Consider the following 19,959-nt stretch of genomic DNA (forward strand, 5'->3'; position numbering starts at 1 on the left):
CTATCGCACTGTGCAGCAGTGTACCTCAGATGATAGAGGTGGTTTGCGTCAACAGTGATGTAATTTGTGAATCATACAGATGTTTCCAGTACTAGCTCTGATCCCATTTTGTACTGTAAACTGCCACGTCTCATTTGCTGTCTCTAGTCAGATGCCCTGTCTCACAGGTAGCTACGTAAGGTTCTGAGATTAACATTAGGTTGGACTTCTGGAGCAAAGCGCATGTGATTCATAGTCGGTCTCTGACAGCTCCAATTGCCCGACCTGCAAGATCATCTTCAGCCAACCAAGAGATAATGGACAAACCTAAAATGACAACCTAGGTGTTCACTGGCGGGTGAATGGACTTTAAAAATGTGGTGGATCTGGATATATACACATGGAGATATGTGTGTGCATATATACGTGTATGTGTATATACACACACATACAGTGCATGAATGGATACAGAACATGTGGAAATAAAGAAAATACACACACATACACTGGACTATCATTCAATCAGAAATTGCAGGAAATGCTGCCATGTGACAACGGGAATGGACCCTGAGGCCATTATGCTAATTGAGGTTAAGTCAGAAAAATAGTGTATGGTCTAATTTATATATGAAATCTAAAAAAGCCAAACTCACAGAAAGTTTTGGTTACCAGAAGCAGGGAGGTAAGGAAAATAGGGAGATACTGGTCAAAGGGTACAAACTCTCAGTTAGGAGTAGGTTCTGGAGCTAATGTACAATAATGGTGACTATACTTAAAAACACTGTTATAATATACTTGAAAGTTCTTAAGACAGTCTGTCTTAAATGTCCTCACCAAATACACAAAAAAGGCAATTAGGAGAGGTGACTAACCCTACTATGGTAGTCATTTTGCAATAAATTTGAATATCATTATGCGGCACATCTTAAACTTACACAACAGTATACACACACGTACAGACAGGTACGTATGTGTATTATATGCACGATGTGTGTATGTGTATATGCTGCTGCTAAGTCGCTTCAGTCGTGTCCGACTCTGTGCGACCCCATAGACGGCAGCCCACCAGGCTCCCCCATCCCTGGGATTCTCCAGGCAAGAACACTGGAGTGGGTTGCCATTTCCTTCTCCAGTATGTGTATATGTACATGAACAAACTCAGGTCTAAGACTGAAACAAATGTAACAATATATATAGTAACAGAACAAAATGTGATATATTTCCCAAGAGTGTACAAATGATACAAATATGAGGAATGGGGAAAGAAGGAGGACTGTGGTCTAAATGCACTGACTGCCACATTATTTTTAGTAAGGACAAACGTCACTGTGAGAGACACAGTCAGCAATATTTTTCAGTTCCTCTCATTAAGAAGTGGGAACCTATTTTCCCACTCCCTGAACTGAGGTTAAACTTTCAACTGGCTTTCACCAGCAGAATGTGGCAAACGTAATGGTGTACAAGCTCAAGACCTCAGGTTTTGAGAGGCACTGAAGCTTATACCTTTCTGCTCTTGAAATGCTGCCCTGACCCCGTCATGTAAGGAAGCGGATCTGGTCAATGTGGAGAAAAACCTAAGTACTCGTGTGAACAGTGGGCAGCAACGGCCAGACATGTGAGTGAAGCCTAGGATCTTTCAGCCCAGCCAACTGTCAAGCTAAATGAAGTCACAGAAGTCTAGGAAAACAAGCAGAGGAACTGCCCAACCAACCTACAGAACTGTGAAAAATAATAAATAATTCTGGTTTTCAACTAGCATTAGATAACCGATAAAATCATTCAAAATGTCAAAGTAACAAGAGTGATGAGTATATTTAACAGTACAAGGCAAAAATTAAGAAAGATATAATCACTTAAAATCGAGTGATAGAGAAAAGGGGTATAGAAAACAGTAAATATACTAATTTTACCTTTGCTCATATGAGAAACTAAAAGACACTGTATAAAAATACAGAAAATATTTCTGCCTCTGGTAATGGTGATGTAGGTAATTATGACTAAACCTTCTAAGGAAGATAACTTTAAAAACTATATTTAAAAAGATTTTCTTAAAATCACCAAAAATCTAACATGACATAAACTAATCTCTGGGGAAAAATCTGTAAGAAATTGAAAACTCAAGAGAAATAAGCCCAACACTCAGAGCTGCTTTCACCCTGTGGATATCTGTCGTAAGCCAGATGTGCCGTTCTTGGTGGCCCTGCAGAGTGTGGAAAATAAGACGTCTCCCACAGCACACCCAAGATAGGGCGCCTGCTACGGCAGCCCGTACCTTCACGTTTAGGATAGTACCTGAAGGGTTATAACCTCAGGACCAGGATAAACCAGGAAGCCAAGCCTTACAAAAGCCAGCAGCTTTGATTCAGAACATCTACACAGTCCACTACACTAGGGCCTTAGACTGGGATGAACGTGATCACAAGCTGGCAGTTCTTGGAGGAAACTGGCAGAAGGAAATATAAATCCTCTCCGGAGAATGATTCCATCACCCTGGGCCTCTAGATGGTCCCACAAGTAATTTTTCAGGAACAAAATCCCAAGTACCAAGTCGAAGAGAAGTAGTTCAGGTGTGTACAGGGCCCTCTGTGTTCTCCAGGCTCCAGCTTGATACATGGTATCATCCTGCTTACAGTCCTTCAATATTCTGCCAGTGCTCGAGGGTGAAGACAAAACATCTTATCCTGAAAAACTTAATGTGGTCAACCAGGCCCTGAATGATCCCAGCCTCCTCCTGGTCCATGGTCCTCCTCTAGCTTCATAGTCTTTGAGTCCCTTGAACTTGCTGTGCTCTCTTCCATTAAAGGGAATTACACGTAAGCCCCTTTAGATGTAACAGACTTTTCGCTTTAATAAAATAATTGATACAAATAAGTCTATGCCTTACATATGTGTATATAGTTATAAAATCATAATAAAACGAATACCCATGAACTCAGCATCCAACTGTGAAAAGAAAGCGTTTCCAATATTGCTGACGCTCTTGGTGCACTCCTCACAGAAGGCATTCCCTTGCCTCCCTCCTGACTGTGTTCACTAACCCCTTGCTTTTGTTATTCAATAGTTTACCACACAGATAAGTATCTCTAAATATTATTTCTGCTTGCTTTTTAACTTTATCACAATAGCATATTACATATATTCTTCCATGAATCCTGCATTTCCAGGATTCATTTGTGTTAATGAGTGCAGCTCTATTCAGCAGTCCATTGGAAGGATATACATGATTTATCCATTCAACTACAAACGGACATCAGGGTTCTGATGTTTTCATTTTCACATGCAGTACTACAGGAACACTCACAGACCTGTCCCTGGTACACACGTGTGGTTTCTCTGGGGTGGAGCTTCTCAATGCCTGCGCCACAACTCCCAAGTGTGCAGCTACGCAGCAAGGAATGAGAACTCCCTTGGCCCCAGGGGCAGCCTGTGGGAAGTGAGCTCTTTGGCCAAGGGAACAGACTAGTCTTTTTAGCTCAGAATCCCCAAAATGTCATTTCCTACTAGAACTGCTGCTGCTGCTGCTAAGTCACGTCAGTCGTGTCTGACTCTGTGCGACCCCATAGATGGCAGCCCATCAGGCTCCCCCATCCCTGGGGTTCTCCAGGCAAGAATACTGGAGTGGGTTGCCATTTCCTTCTCCAATGCATGAAAGTGAAAAGTGAAAGTGAAGTCGCTCAGTCGTGTCCAACTCTTAGCGACCCCACAGACTGCAGCCCACCAGGCTCCTCCATCCATGGGATTTTCCAGGCAAGAGTACTGGAGTAGGTTGCCATTTCCTTCTCCAATGCACGAAAGTGAAAAGTGAAAGTGAAGTCGCTCAGTCATGTCCGACTCTTAGCGATCCCATGGACTGCAGCCCACCAGGCTCCTGCATCCATGGGATTTTCCAGGCAAGAGTACTGGAGTGGGGTGCCATTGCCTTCTCCATCCTACTAGCACTACACATCTAAAACAGGAAGTGGTGTTTTGCTGCTGCTGCTGCTGCTAAGTCACTTCAGTCGTGTCCGACTCTGTGCAACCCCACAGACGGCAGCCCACCAGGCTCCCCCGCCCCTGGGATTCTCCAGGCAAGAACACTGGAGTGGGTTGCCGTTTCCTTCTCCAATGCATGAAAGTGAAAAGTGAAAGGGAAGTCGCTCAGTCGTGCTCTAGGGCCTCCTTATTCAAACTGTACTCTATAGGGTACCAACACCTTAGTCAGAAACTTGACAAAATCTTTAGGCAGGGCCACACTAGCCCTGGTGAATCAAGACCTGCATTTTAACAGGACCCTGGGTAACTCATACACACAAAGTGTGAGAAGAACACTTCTCTAGAGGACACAGAAGTAGGATAGCTGTGTTCTAGAGTATGGTCACCTTCAATTCCACTAATGCCGAATGTCCCTAAAATATTGAAGCAACAGATCCTCTGACAAACAGTGTCTAAGTTTTTTTTATTCCACATCCTTGCCATGACCTGGTGTGCTCAGTCTTTCAAGGTTTCCTCATCCTGACACTAGGTATAAGTAGTTTTCCCATTCTAAGCTGCTTTTCCCTGATTGTTAATGAGACCGAGTATGTTTTCGTTTGTGAAATGCCTGTTTGTGTTTTTTTCTTGGTTGTGTATTTTTCTTTTTCTTATTGATCTTATGTGTTATTTGTGTAATTTTGGATAAAATACTATAAATTTTTTTCTCCCAGTTAATGGCAAGTAAAGTTCTTAATTAGAAATTAGTAAAACTCATCATGCTTATTCTTTATGGCTAGATAACATTATATGTAGTGTCCTTCAGAAATTCTTCCCTACTTGAAGGTTCTTCCACATTTTCTCTGAAAAGTTTTGAAGTTTTGCCTTTTTGCATTTAGACACTTGTTTTATCTGTAATCTATCTTATACATGGAAAATTCATTCTTCAGATTGCAGCTCACATATCAAATATCAAGGAAAACTTTGCTAAGCTCCACGACTAACAGGCCAGATGTACCTAGAATACTCTTCACCAAGCACCATAAATCTCTGCCTCATGATACTTAAATGACAATAGCAATTTTACATTTATTTGCATTTATTTGGATAATGTTTGCCTTCCTAAGAAGATTACAACTTCATGAGGTATGGCATCAAGTCTTTTTATTTGCTATTTTATCTCCCAGCACTAAAATAAATGCCTGTCACATAGTTGGCTTTCAAATATCTGTCAAATAAATGAAGACAAGTTCCACAAATATTAAAGACCACCAAAAAAAAAAAAATGCCAGGAAAAAAAAAAGAAAACTACCCCTTTCATAAAGAGAATGTGACAGATGAAATATGGTATATGTAGCGACAGAACACAATTCAAAAATAAACCGTTTATCTATTTATTTGTTGGCATTAAGGTAGTTCCCTTGTTAGTTCTTAGCAGCTTCTCAGTAAGTGTACATACAACTCTGTTGGAACTAGGAAGAGTAAATTCTCAACTAATAACACCACTACCCATTCAAGCTGTTCAAACTAGAAAATTTTAAGTCAACTTCTATTATTCCTTTTCCTTCATAAACCCTATCAACCACTTCTTGAAATCATCTCTTGCCACCTGTCTTCTGTCTAAACGAATCCCAACCTGTGTTAGCATCCTTCATCTAGATAGTTGTAGCTAACTCCTTCCTAGTTAGTCTTGTCTCCAAGTTCTTCCTCTTCCAGTTCACCTACTGCACTGCTCACGGGAAGACCTAAATCACAAACCTGACAGTCACCACTGCGCTTAAAAACTTCCGATGGCTGCTGATTACAGACAGAACCAAGCTTATGTTTTTCCTTCGCCTCATCCTTTCCTCTCATCTTCCCAATCCCACAGCCCAGCAGAAACTGGGAAACTGAGACACCAGAAAAGGAATAACCGATAAAACCAAGTTTTGAAGGAAGTGGTCATAAAGATGCACGTTTTACCTTCTGAGCTTAAGGGAGTAAGTATCGAAAATCTTCAGGCAGGAGGTACAAAGGTGAGAAAAGACAAGGTTCAAGAGTGCCTGTGAAAAACTGGAGGCGTGTGAGGGGCACAATCGTTATTATCCCACAACTCTGCAGGCTCAACATACGTCCCCGAAGAGGAAATAATCTCTTAACTGTACTGTTTGTACCTCCAATGCAGTTTTCTAACATTTCCAACTTGATTTCTTTATCCAGAGAGTCACCTCCTAGTATCTACTTTGCTCTTCCTCAGGCACATCATCACCTCAAGATGACAAACATATATTAACATATCAGGGATTACACCTTAGTATCATGTAAGTTGTAGATTTTTACACAAGGATTTTATCAAGGTCTATTATTATTTTTATGAGTAGATTTGTAAAAGTTTCTTTTTTTAAAAAATAAAATTATACTTGGTAAAATAGCATTAATCAGATACTACTATTTTACAATATTCCAACAAGATGTGATCCTTGTTGAGCTTGTATTATTCAACCAACTTCACCTCAAACTAGGAAAGAGCTTCTGAACCTTGAGAAATTTACCTATAGAGACAGTTAAAAAAATATTTAATGGCCTAATGATACCTTTTAAACACTAGCCAAAATTTCACCCTAAATTAACTTAACATAGCACTCAAAACATACATCACCATGTTTTTAACAAAAATAATCTGAAATTCTAGTGCTAAATTATATTAATGTGCTTTTCTAAAATAAAGAGGCAAATGAGATAATGTTAAAATGTCTCTTTTATTCCACATTTCTGAATATGAACTCAATTGCCTAAAAGTAACAGCTTGTATCAATCACTGTGTTTTTGATAATCACTTAACTCAGGTGGTGCAGATGGTAAAGCATCCGCCTACAATGCAGGAGACCAGGGTTCGATCCCTGGGTTGGGAAGATCCCTTGGAGAAGGAAATGGCAACCCACTCCAGTACTCTTGCCTGAAAAATCCCATGGACAGAGGAACATGGTAGGCTACAGTCCATGGGGTCGCAAAGAGTCGGACACGACTGAGTGACTTCATTTAACTCAGGTTATGCTTTTGGATCTCAACCCTTCATGAATTGCTGAAGTTTAACTATATTACCTGAAAATGAAGCTAATATAATCAAGTAATAAATGCAATCATTGTTATCAATTACTCAAAGATTAGTTTTCATACAAAACCATGCTTAATATATAAGATTCCTACTTTGACAATATAATTTAAGTGTCCAAAGCAATTAAACTGCTTGTCTTTCTAGAAAGTTACAATCAATATACCTATGGTTCCCAAACCTTGTACTTAGGTACCCAAGTTGCCCTTGCAACAAACTCGCAGTTCCAAGGGATGTTTTAAATTTTCCAAGAGAAATCAGTAACATCTGTCAGAAAACCTTAAGAACTATTACTATGATATAGTGTGGGGCACTGGAAAAAAGTACAGAAACATCAACTGAGGAAGTTTAGGAACTTCTGTAATACTGAATTTTAAAGTAAGTTTTAAAAGTAATCTCTTTCTTTTAACATGATGACAAGCAATAGGCCATATTAACCTGAGATATATCTAATTTGTCAACTTCTGAACTACAATTAAAGTCATTTACCAATCTAAGGGGGGGAAAACCCACTTCTTTACACATTAACTTCTAAAATTATATTTATTATGGCTTTCATAATATAGTATTACAATTAAAACAATGGAAATACACTCCCTTCTCTTTGCCTAATGGACTAATTACTAGTCATTCAAATAGAAGGTAATTTTATAATTCTCCTTACTATTTATTCAATATTTTTTTCAATAGTAGGCCCTTGCCAATAGGTATTCTACTCATAAGCCAAGTGGCCCCACTTTTTTCAATCCTACATCTTAATATAAATTCATCCTATCTGGTCCTATTCCCATCTCAGAAATAAGATAGGAATTACCTGACTTTCTTCTTTTTTTTGGTCACAAAAGTCATAAAATCCTTAGGTCAGAGGGATCTTAGATAAGCTGATCTGTAAAAGGATTGCTGAAAGGAAAAAGAAAACAGGATTTCTATGGGACAGAAAGCCCTGGTTCCGAGATGGGCAGACTGAGAGTCAGAAGCAACTGAGCTTCTTCCAGTACTCAGGACTACAGGCTTTCCTAGTTTGTAAAGCAAAGGGACAGCACTAGAATTCGGATCTGTTACCAGACATCACTCAAGAGCCAGTCAGAAATTCAGATTCCCAAGACTACCCTGGAGATTATTCTATTCTAGCTCAGTCAGTTGGGTTTGAGGGATTCTATGCAAGGGATTCTGGTGCAGAGCCAGATTTGGGAATTGTGACGGATGCTTCAAGCTGACTTACCTAAGACCCAGTCAATGCTAACCCCTTTTTTCATGCCTGTCTCTACCATGGAGGCTCCAAAGCGAATTATTCATTTTCTGGCCTTCCCTTAAATTAGACATGGTCTTTTAAAACAGCAATGGCAAATGACACAGAAAATGAAGCCTGTCAGTGCCACGAACCCATTGTCTTTCCTCTCCCTTCTTTCTGCTTTTAATTTTGACAGGTACATAAGTTATCTTGTTTCTATAAACCAACATACTAAGGATGGCAGAGAAGACAAAGAGGACATCTGGATCAGCATCTGCCTAGACTTGTTGACTCCTTGTTATGTGAGGAAAAAAACACCTTTTCTGTTTAAACCACTATTAGTTGCTTGTAACCCAAGGTGTTTCTAAATAACAGCACTGAAAGAACAGGTGATCTCAAATGTACAGCTCAGATCTAAGATTCTAAAGGCCTAACTTTAAATAATCTAACTGTCTAGGGAAGGATACTTTTCTACAACATCCTTGACATGTGGCTATCTGGACTCTGATAAACCATCTAGAGACATTATTCAGAAAACTATCACAGATTTCCAGTACTCATTCTTTTCATACTGTTTCATTCAGTTCAAGAGCAGATTTTGTTAAGGTCCAAGTGACAAGATGAATTAAAGTGAGTGTATTTTATGCAAAACCCACACTAAATAAACTACATATATAGCTTGTGTACATAACTTTCTTAAACAAATAAATTTAATCATATCTTAGTCTAGGAAGGTGAGAAAGACTAATTACAAGAGTATTCTTCATGCATCTTTCTCCATCTTCACTGTCCTTCATTCTAACTTATCTATCTGGGGCTGAGAAAGCATCAGCTTTAAGGTATAGGAAACATATCTTCTGTGAAAGTTGCAAATAAGGGTTCACCTCACCAGTTTGGTATTTCAGGCCATAATTTTTTCTACAGAGAACTGGGGCTATGGCTGGAAGAATAACTGTCCCAAAGCCAAACTAATATAAAAAAGAAAGTAGCAGCTAACAAAACATATCCTCAAATGGACTTTTCCACTGTGCCCTATTCCTAACTCACATTAAAGACTACTATAGCAGAGGCAAGAAAACGTATCAGTAAACACCAACTGAGATCCTCCTCGGGGCAAGGAACCACGCTATACAAGGCAGACGGTCAGGTGGCTAGCTGTGAACAAATGAAGGGGAAGTGTTCAAGGAGATGCTGCAAAATTTTACAGTAAATAAAAGCAAATAAATAGCAAAAGGAAGCTAATTTCTGATTTTTCTAATGGGCAATATCATCTTTAACTGTCATGCAATAAAAACGGACTGGAAATGCACTGACTTTCAACCATGCTTTGGTGGACTTTTTATTCAACCTACCGGTATTTGTTGGGTTGCTGGCTGTAGCCAGGGAGGTGTGGTTTCGAATCAGATTGTCTTGGGTTGATGGAAGGCCTGGGGCTGACCACGAAAAAGTACTGTATCCTGAAAGACTCTGCTGCTGGTGGTACTGTCGTGATGGTGGAGGTGGAAGCGGGGACGGATGGCTGACAGCGGTGTTTTGACCAGAAAATGAATTATCTCTAATTGGCCTGACAGCTGGAGCATTCTGTGAGGTAAACATTTGTTGCCCATATGGATCACCAGCAGGTAGAGAGGGATATGAAATACTAGGATACGCAGCATTAGAAACAGTTGACAAAGCATAGTGACCACAAGTAGAGGGAAATCCCTGAGAAGCAACAGAGGAACTGGCAGAGTACGTGGCTGGACTGTTGTAATGATTCACAAAAGAGGAGTACGGCTGGGAGGCACTCGTATGCAAATGCGATGCGGAGGACGAGGCACCTTGGAAAGATCCCGGAGTGGATCCCACAGCGTGAGGGGCGGGAGGAGCCCTGCCATACATCTGCTGTGCTCCTGCTTGCTGGCTGGCTGTGTTAGGAGTCGCCACGTTCTGGGTTGGTACCGTATAGAGACCAGAGTAGTAATCACCACTCTGGCTTTGCAATGGCAATGAGGTCATTTTCCCAGGTCCTTGAGAGTAATGTCCTGAGGGAACAATATAGTTTTGAGGAGGCAATCCATACTCAGATGGAACCTGCATTTGATTCTGTGCCGGACCTGAAAAAGAAAAGCATGTATTGACAGGGATTAGTAAGAAGGCAACTAATGTTTAAGCACAGTTCCCATCTAAATGTTGCCCTAATTTACTTCTTCATAATCCCAAACTGTTACGAGAGACTGTACTCTAACAGACCCGCCGTGGTAGTCAGCCTCCACGATGGTGCCCAGTTACCTCCATGCTCTGGTACTCATACCCTCCCACGATACACCCATATTGGACTGTGTGACCAGCAGCATACAGCAGAGGCAATGCTATCACTCCTAAGACTTGTCCTGTCTCAGGTACTGGCACTCTTAGATCTCTCAGTGCGGAAGATCAAAGTTGCCAAGTTGTGAAGACCTCTCTGGAAAAACCCATACAGTGAGGAATCGCATTCTCATGACCAACAGCCAGAGAGAAACTGAGGTCTGAGAGAGACTGAGACTCTTCACACCAAGTAATAGAGTCTTAAAGATAACCAGGGCCCCAGCTGACAGCTGACTACAATCTCATGCTTGAGACCCTAATCCAAAATCTCCCAGCTAGACTGCTTCATGTCCCAAAGAAACTATGAGATTAGTACTTTTTGTTTTAAATTGGTAAGTTTTAGGCTATTTTGTCATGATAACAATATACCTACCAAAGTCGAAGTTCAAACCTTTCTTACTGCCCCCCCTTTTTTTAAAAATTATAAAACAATATATCTACTATTTAAAAAATTCAAACAATGAAGAACATAAAGTGAAAAGTACAAGTCCCCTTCTTTCCCTGGTAGCTGAAATCCTACTTCCCAGATGTAGTTTAGTTAATGGTTTCTTGTGTATTCTTTGGATACCTATATGTACAATATATGTAATATATACATACACACATATATATATATATATACTTAACCACAAAGACCATACTACAGTTCGGCAAGGATATCCATCTGTGTTAGCACATATAAATCTTTATTATTCTTCTAAAAGAATCTAATAATATTTCATTGTAGAAACATAACATTATTTACTAAATCCCCATGATGAATATTTATTCCAGGGAGTGAACTAATTTATGAGGTCTACCTTTGTGATGAATCTGCAGGATAAGTTCCTAGAATTGAAACTGGAGGTTCAAAGGGTTTAGGGGCAATTAAAATTGGAAGGAAAGTTATGACCAACCTAGATAGCATACTGAAAAGCAGAGACATTACTTTGCCAACAAAGGTCCGTCTAGTCAAGGCTATGGTTTTTCCAGTGGTCCTGTGTGGATGTGAGAGTTGGACTGTGAAGAAAGCTGAGCGCCGAAGAATTTATGCTTTTGAACTATGGTGTTGGAGAAGACTCTTGAGTCCCTTGGACTGCAAGGAGATCCAACCAGTCCATCCTAAAGGAGATCAGTCCTGGGTGTTCATCGGAAGGACTGATGCTAAAAGCTGAAACTCCAATACTTTGGCCACCTCATGTGAAGAGCTGACTCATTGGAAAAGACCCTGATGCTGGGAGGGATCGGAGGCAGGAGGAAAAGGGGACGACAGGAGATGGCTGGATGGCATCACCGACTCGATGCACATGAGTTTGAGTAAACTCCGGGTGTTGGTGATGGACAGGGAGGCCTGGCGTGCTGCGATTCATGGGGTCGCAAAGAGTTGGACACGACTTAGCGACTGAACTGAACTGAAAATTGACCATTATTGCCAAATACCTCCAAAAATGTCTATCAATTTGTACCTCTCATCAATGATGCTTCAGAATGCCTCATCTTCCCAACACTGAGTACCATTTTAATCTCTGCCAATCTAATAAGAGAGAAACATTTTATCTTGCAGTACTAAACTTTGAGTGATACTGAGAATCCTTACAAATGTTTCTTGGCCACTTGGGTATCTTTGTTATCTACCCTCTCCCCAAAGGATTGTGTGTCCCTTAATAATTTATAAATGTTCATATACATTAAGCAATTTAACCATATGTTACTATTATGTGCTGCCTGTATTTCCTTCAGATTACTTAACTTTGTTCACCTTGTCTCCTGCTATAGTGTCTCAATTATCATGTAGTAAAATCTTTCATGCTTGATAAAATTTTAATTCATACTTCATAAAGCCTCCCCCACTCCAATATTATAAAACTACCCATGTTTTCCTCTAGTGCTTTTAATACTTTCATTTTTACATATTTATCTTTGTTCCCTATAGAATGTATTTATTTTATCTGTATCATTAAAGTTATCATAACTTAATTTTATTAATAGTCTAAACATTACACTTTGTGCCACTCACTGTTCTAATGTTTTACATATATTCACTCCTTTATTCCTCCTCATAACAACCTGAAATAAAGAGTATCATTATAACTACTTTATAATAAGATAAATGAAACAAAATTTAAGTTAATAAAGTCACATACTTAGAAAGTAATAGGGCTGGGATTTGATTTAGATAATCTGGCTCAAGTCCATGCTTTTAAACAGTGATCTGCTGGCCCTCGCTACACTAAAATCCTACTAGCTTTCTTCAGCCCAGAAGGTCAATTATCTCAAACAATGGAGTTCTAGTTTTGGTTCCAAGGGCAAACTTGAATTATCCTGGAATCTAATTTGCTTGTCTTTTGGAATGAAATAGGTATCTGTGAAGTGAAGTAAAGTAGCTCAGTCGTGTCCAACTCTTTGCGACCCCGTGGACTGTAGCCTACCCGGCTCCTCCCTCCATGGGATTCTCCAGGCAAAAATACTGGAGTGGATTGCCATTTCCTTGTCAGGGGATCTTCCCGATCTAGGGATTGAACCCAGGTCTCCCACATTGCAGGCAGATGCTTTAACCCCTGAGCCACCAGGGAAGCCTCTGAAATGAAAAGTGAAAGTAAAAGTCCCTTGGTCATGTCCGACTCTTTGCGACCCTGTGGACTGTAGCCTGCCAGGCTTCTCTCTCCATGGAATTCTCCAGACAAGGATACTGGAGTGGGTAGCTGTTCCCTTCTCCAGGGGATCTTCAGAACCCAGGGTTCAAACCCAGGTCTCTCACATTGCAGGTGGATTTTTTACTGTCTGAGCAACCAGGGAAGCCCAAATGAAAGGATAATCAAATACACACACACACACACATATACACATACACACACACACAAAGATATACGTATATAAATTTCAAGCTGTTTCAAGTTCACTGACACAGAAGAAGGTGTCACTGTATTCCTTGCCATAATAATGTATAAAATAGATAATACGTACTCATAAAAGATACATGAATAATATCCTTATTCTATTTTCAATTCCTACTAAATAATCTTTAGCATTTAGTCATTTAAATACATTCTTCAAAGATAACTCAGACAATCAAGCTGTAAACAAAAAATAAAGTCCAAACTTCTGTAATTCCAAGTATACAAGGAACCAAAACTCAGGTAACACTATTTTACTAGGTATATAATTTACTTTTCTTATAGGATATTTCACATGATCATAGTTCACTTACAAGAATTTACTTAAAAGGAAACAAGTCTTAATACAAATCTTTCATTAACATGCCTTAAAAAAAAAAGTGTAAAATGTTCTTCTCCTCTTACTAAAACAGATCTTAAAAAATGGTTTTGCCACTCTTCATTATAGCCTGAGAAAACCCAACAATGTACACATTTACTAATCAAGAGATCAGATAAATCTGTTTAAATATCTACTCACTCTATGATTTGATTTGGCTTATCTATGCTAAATGATCTCTGAAAACAGGACAATAACCATGATCTTGTCCAAGCTACTCAAATGCCATTCTTCTAAAAATAACAGGAATGTTGGAACTGGTAACATTTATCAGAAGTAAATTACCCACCAAAAAAGTCTGCTTACTTTTCCATCCATCAAGGAAAAGGAAGGTACTTACTTTGGAAAGAGGGTGCGAAGGTAAGAATAGCTAATTATATGTCAATGCATACCATTCCTTACCAAAATCTAAATGATCCAAGAGTACCCCCCCAAAAATTCTAGTATAATTTAACTAAAATAATATCTGAATTAACTCCTTTCAAAGTAAAATAATTTTTTGAATATTTAAAATCAATTTTTTTAAACTTGCACTAAAAAAAAATAAAGATCAGTTTAAATTTAAAGACAATGCTAGGACAAGAAAATAATTTTTAAAAATTTTGTCTTACTGTGACCTAACAAGTTGTGCATTTTCTTCAACTTTAAAATGTATTAGATAATTCTTAACTTTTTCTTAGGGTATATTAATAGTGAATGCTTAGTTGCTCAGTCGTGTCTGACTCTTTGAGACCCCATGGACTGTAGCCCACCAGGCTCCTCTGTCCATGGGATTCTCCAGGGAGGAATACTGGAGGGGACTGTCATTTCCTACTCCAGGGGATCATCCCAACCCAGGGATAAAACTTGGGTTTCCTACATGGCAGGCAGATTTTTTACCTTCTGAGCCAACAGGGAAGCCCAGGGGTTGTGAATATTAAAGTTATATTTCTTCTGTATAAACTAAAAAATAAGCCTGGCAAAGATCACAAATGCACCCAGTCTCTTTAAAAAAGAAAAAAAAAAAAAAGACACTCTGTAAATTATGGGAATTTCACTAGTATTAGCATTTTCACTTACTTATATTCCCGATAATTGCCTCAGTAACCGTGGCAGTTTTAAAGCATGGTCACCAAACTCTTTTGACACTCTGCTGATTGAAGGCTAGGATCTGTCTACTCCTCCTGAATTTGAGCAGGCTTGTAACAGCTTCCACCAATAAAGAATGGCAGAAGCAAAGCTGTGTAAATTCCCAGACTCAGTCATAGATAATTGAGCACCTGTATTGTTTGATGGGATTATTTGCATGTGGATCCCTAAGCAACTCCATAAGAAGCCCATTTACTCCACAGCTGCCATGGTCTAAGGATGCCAAAAACACACAGAGTGGTCACTGCTAGGCACTCTGGTTTGAAGTACAAGTCTGATATATTCTAGTCTAAGTGCCAGATGTGTGAATAAATGAGCCTTCAAGGTCATCCTAATCTCCAGCCATCAAAATAACCTTTGCATCTTCCCAGCTCTGGCCCTAGACGTCCTAGAGCAGAGAAAAGCCATCTTTGCCGTGCCCTGTTCAAATTCTTAGCTCAACACAAGCTGTGAGAATAATGGTTGTTTAACCCCTAAGTTCTGTTGTAATTTATTATGTAGTAATAGCAACCAGAATAGCAATCACTATTTTAAAAAATTCAGGATTCAGATTCTAAAGCCAAAATGCTATTTACAACAGCTCACACAAAAAGTAGTACTGAAAATACAAATCTAATGAAATATGTGAAGAATCTATATGTAGAAAACTACAAAACACTGACAAAAGAAATTCAGGACTTAAATAAATGGAATGATATATCATCTTTGTGGACAGGAAGGCTTGACATTAAGATGTAAGTTATCTTAATTTTGATCTTCAGATTCAATACAATCCCAAAAACACATGAAGGCTTTTTTTTTTTTTTTCCAAATAAATACCAACAAGAAGATTCTAAAATTTCTAAGGAAAGGCAAGGTACTAAAATAGGGGGGAAAAAAAAAAAAACTTTGAAAAAGAATAGCAGATTGTTAGTTCCTTGTTTAAAGCTTTCTAATGGTTTCTCTTGCCATCAAGAATAAATTCAAATTCTCTAATATGGCCTGTAAGATAGCGGGAGACAGGATAATCCCTCCCTCACCCCACATTCGTGTCCTAATCCCTAGAACCAGTGAAAATGCTAGGTTACATGGGTGGTAACACTACAGATAGCATTAGGGCTGTTAAGTCAGTGGACTTTCAAAGAGGGAATATATAATCCAGGTAAGCGCCACATAATCATGAGAGTCCTTATAAGTGGAAAAGGGAGGCAGAAGAGAGTCAGAAGGAGATGTGATCACAGAAGACTCCTCTGAGAAAGGCAATGTTGCTGGCTCTGAAGATGGAAAGAGTGGCCAAGAGCCAAGGAATGTGCACAGCCTCTGGAAGCTGGAAAAGGAAAAGAAATGGGTTCTCTCCTAGAGCCTCTGGAAGTGAATGCAGCCCTAATGACACCTGGATTTTAGCCCAGTTAGACTTCTAACCTACAGAAGATGAATTCATGTTGTTTTAAGCCACCAGTTTGTGGTTATTTGTTTCAGGAGCAAAGATAAAACCAATGCAAAGACTTTTTATGATCTGACCCCTGCCCTGCTGTGTGTGTGCTTGTGCTCAGTTGCCAAGTTATGTCCGACTCTGTGACCCCATGGTCTACAGCATGCCAGGCTCCTCTGTTTTGGGGATTTCCCAGGTAAGAATACTGGAGGGGGTTGCCATTTCCTTCCCCAACCAGGGATTGAACCCGTGTCTCCTGCATCGGCAAGCAGATTGTTTACCACTGAGCCACTGGGGAAACCTCTGCCACTCACAGCTCACTACTCCTCCTTTTCACAATGATTTCCTAAAGGCATACCTTAATATACTGCAAGTCCTCACCTGAGTTTGCCCAACTTGGATCAATAAAATGTATCAAAAGCTCTGCTCCAACTAGAAATGCCTAGTGTTATGATGAAGTGACACAGAATGCTGAGCTGGTAAAGAAGTGTAACTTGCCGCAAGAAAAGCAAAGGAGCCACAGCACAACATCAGGTAAGGCTGCATGCTACAGCTTTGTGTCAAAAGGCCAGCAAAGAGGTTGACTAGGGCAGAATATTAAGTTGCTTTATAAAGACCTCTGAAGGGGATTATGTTAATATATTTTCCCTGGAACCTGCTGTTTTAAAATACATGTGTTCTAAGTTTAACTCCTTCAAGTATGTCACCAAACACTTTAGCACTAAAGTAGCCATGAGTGAAAAGGCTGAAAATCTCTATTCCACACACACCCTCTCTTAGCACAGAGAGTTCTCAAGTCATGCTTGTTCACTTCTGCCTGTTCACACGGGCTCCTCCTTCTACGGAGCCTTCGAGGTTCCCTTCTACCCACTTCACCTGACCAACTCTTACTCATCCTTCAGCTCTCAGCTCTTCCTCTAGAAAACATTCTGTAATTCTACAGGTCGCTGCCCACTTGATGTTGTATTGCAGTATATTGGACCTCTGCGACAGTGCTTTCCACGTGGGACTGTTACTAAGTGTACACTCTGTGAGTCAAAAACCTGGGCCTACTTTGCTCTCCGCTTTATCATATCCTTAAGGCTTAGGATAGTGACTGGCTCATGGATTCCATTGCTGTGTTTTGAAGAAAAAAAAATAAGCCCAGTAAATAATCATCAATATTTCTGTATCAGGCATTTATCTCATCACAATTATCCACAACTACATGATATTTAAGGGCTTCCCTGTTGGTCCCCTGGAGAAGGAAATGGCAACCCACTCTAGTATTCTTGCCTGGGAAATCTCAAGGACAGAGGAGGCTGGTGGGCTATGGCCCATGAGGTCCCAAAGAGTCAGACAGACTGAGCGACAGTATGCATGCATGTGCATGATATATAAAGAAAAAGAATTCAAAACTTAATACTTATACTCTACTACCAGAACAAATTACAAGTCTGAATATTTTTTCTCTGCCATTCTACACTTTTTATTCTTTAGCAGTTCAAGTATAAGAACACTCGAAACAAAATGAAAGTAAAAATCGACTGCATTTCACTGCATCTAAAGTGTTTTGACATTGCCGCTTTTTTTCCTTCTCATTAGATGTATGAGTTTCCTAGTACAGTGTAATAAATTACTACAAATTTAGTGGCTTAAAATAGTACAAATTTATTACTTTACAGTTTGGAAGTCAGAAGTCCAAAATCAGTTTCACTGAGCTAATGTCAAGGTGTCATGGGCAAAAAGCTGGTTCTTTCTGAAGCCTGAGGAAAGAATCCATTTCCTTACCTTGTTCAGCTTCTAATGGTCACCTGCATTCCTTGGCTTGTGGCCCCTTCCCTCCATCTTCAAAGTACATCATTCTAACCTCTGCTCCTGTGGTCTTGTTACTACTTTCTCTGTAGGCTGACTCCTCCAGTTTCCAATAAGGATGGTTGCAAGTGTATCAGGCCCACCCAGATCCAAGATAATCTCCATAGCTCTAATCACAGCTGCAAAGGTTTTAGATGGTCAGCCTGACGATATTATCATACACAAGCGAGATACAGCCTCTGATTTTCTATAAGCACCCTTGCTATCCTTATTGAGAGAAAATTATCAAAAAATCTACCCAAAGGATAGATCTGCCTCAGTGACATAATTTCCTTCCTGAGATCAGATTCTCACCAAAGGAAAACTGATTCTATTCCTGCTTTATGCAAACTCGATATGAAAATCAAAATTTACACAGCAAGTATTTTATGGAACATCTAGTCACTATACCAAAAAAAATCATAGGCTCTTAAATGTTTCCTCATTCCCCTCATTCCATAGAGAAGCAACATTTTGAATATAAAAATGTTTGCTTCATTAATCTTTTCCTGAATTGAAAAGACTGAATTAATTCAGGAAAAAATTGAATTCCTGAATCAAATTCCTGAAATTTAAAAAATTTTAACATTTTTTAAAAATTTATTCTTATTTTTTGGTCATGCCACACAACATGCAGGATCTTAGTTTCCCAACCAGGGATGGAACCTGCGTCCCCTGCAGAGGAAGTGCACAGTACTAACCATGGGACTGCCAGGAATTTCAGAATTTCAACTTTTTTAAAAAGGCAGATTAAAAAGTTTTCATTATCTTCAAAAGAACATCAAGGTCAGCAAACTACAAGCTCCTCTGTCCTACTGAAATACAATTCATACTAATTTGGAAAAATAATTAATTACTAAAAATTTATTTCATTCATCACTGAACTACCAAGAAATAATTCAATACTCAGCCTGTATGTACTTTAACAATCATCTTTATTAAAACATTGCTGAGCCAGCTGGTGAACAGTCACAGTCCTGACCCTGCTTCCCTGTTACATCCCACCATGCTGGTCCCTTGCCCCAGACCCACTGACGATCCAGCAACTAAAGGAGTAATGCCGGGCACATTACAGTCTGACACAATTCTGCTCCAGTGTCAAGGCTGGGTGGTCAGTATGTTAAGTACTAATTACTAAATATTTTGAATATAAAGTATCAATAATATTGCTAAAATACATTTTTAATGAGCATAAAATGTATACAGACACATACACCTCTAAAAAGTCTGCAATTAAAACCCTAGTGATTTAAAAAATGGGGAGTGTGGATCACATCTGATTACCCTGGATTATTCTTCCTGATGGAAGGCTAACAGCAGTCACGGCTGGCAGACAGCGTCTGGAGCCATTCAGATGAGCTCTCACTGCACCTAGTGCAGACTACTCCTGCCACTCCCTCAGGTGTCCTCTTGGATGCCATCACAATGACTGCTAAGAGTGAAGGCGCCAAAAGAAAACCAATCCTGGCTGAAAACCTGCTACCTGCAAGGTTCTCTGCTTTTCTATCCATGATCTTATATAATTCTCACAAAATCCTGTAAGTATCACTACCCTCACTTTACAAACAAACAAGGACGTGAAAGGTTATTAATTCATACCATTTCACACAGTTTGGAAGCAGTGAAGATGAGAGTCAGTGAAGGTTCCAAACCCATTTCACAATACCTATTTATCAGAAACACTAGGAAAAACAGTGAGTTAGGACTTGGCTATGGTCTAGGCAAGGCATTTTACTACTC

At 39.5% G+C, this 19,959-nt stretch overlaps 1 protein-coding gene across 2 annotated transcripts in view; it reads right to left on the bottom strand.

Annotated features, from left to right (window-relative positions):
* SEC24B (SEC24 homolog B, COPII coat complex component) overlaps positions 1-19,959 on the bottom strand; it is an 81,079-nt gene that overhangs the window by 55,137 nt on the left and 5,983 nt on the right. For both annotated transcript variants that reach the window (XM_003586179.6, XM_002688081.7), the window contains exon 2: positions 9,602-10,345. In XM_003586179.6, the coding sequence (XP_003586227.4) occupies positions 9,602-10,345 (744 nt within the window). The remainder of the gene's footprint in view (positions 1-9,601; positions 10,346-19,959) is intronic.

This window comes from Bos taurus, chromosome 6 (genome assembly GCF_002263795.3).
Source record: "Bos taurus isolate L1 Dominette 01449 registration number 42190680 breed Hereford chromosome 6, ARS-UCD2.0, whole genome shotgun sequence".
NCBI classification, from domain to species: domain Eukaryota; kingdom Metazoa; phylum Chordata; class Mammalia; order Artiodactyla; family Bovidae; genus Bos; species Bos taurus.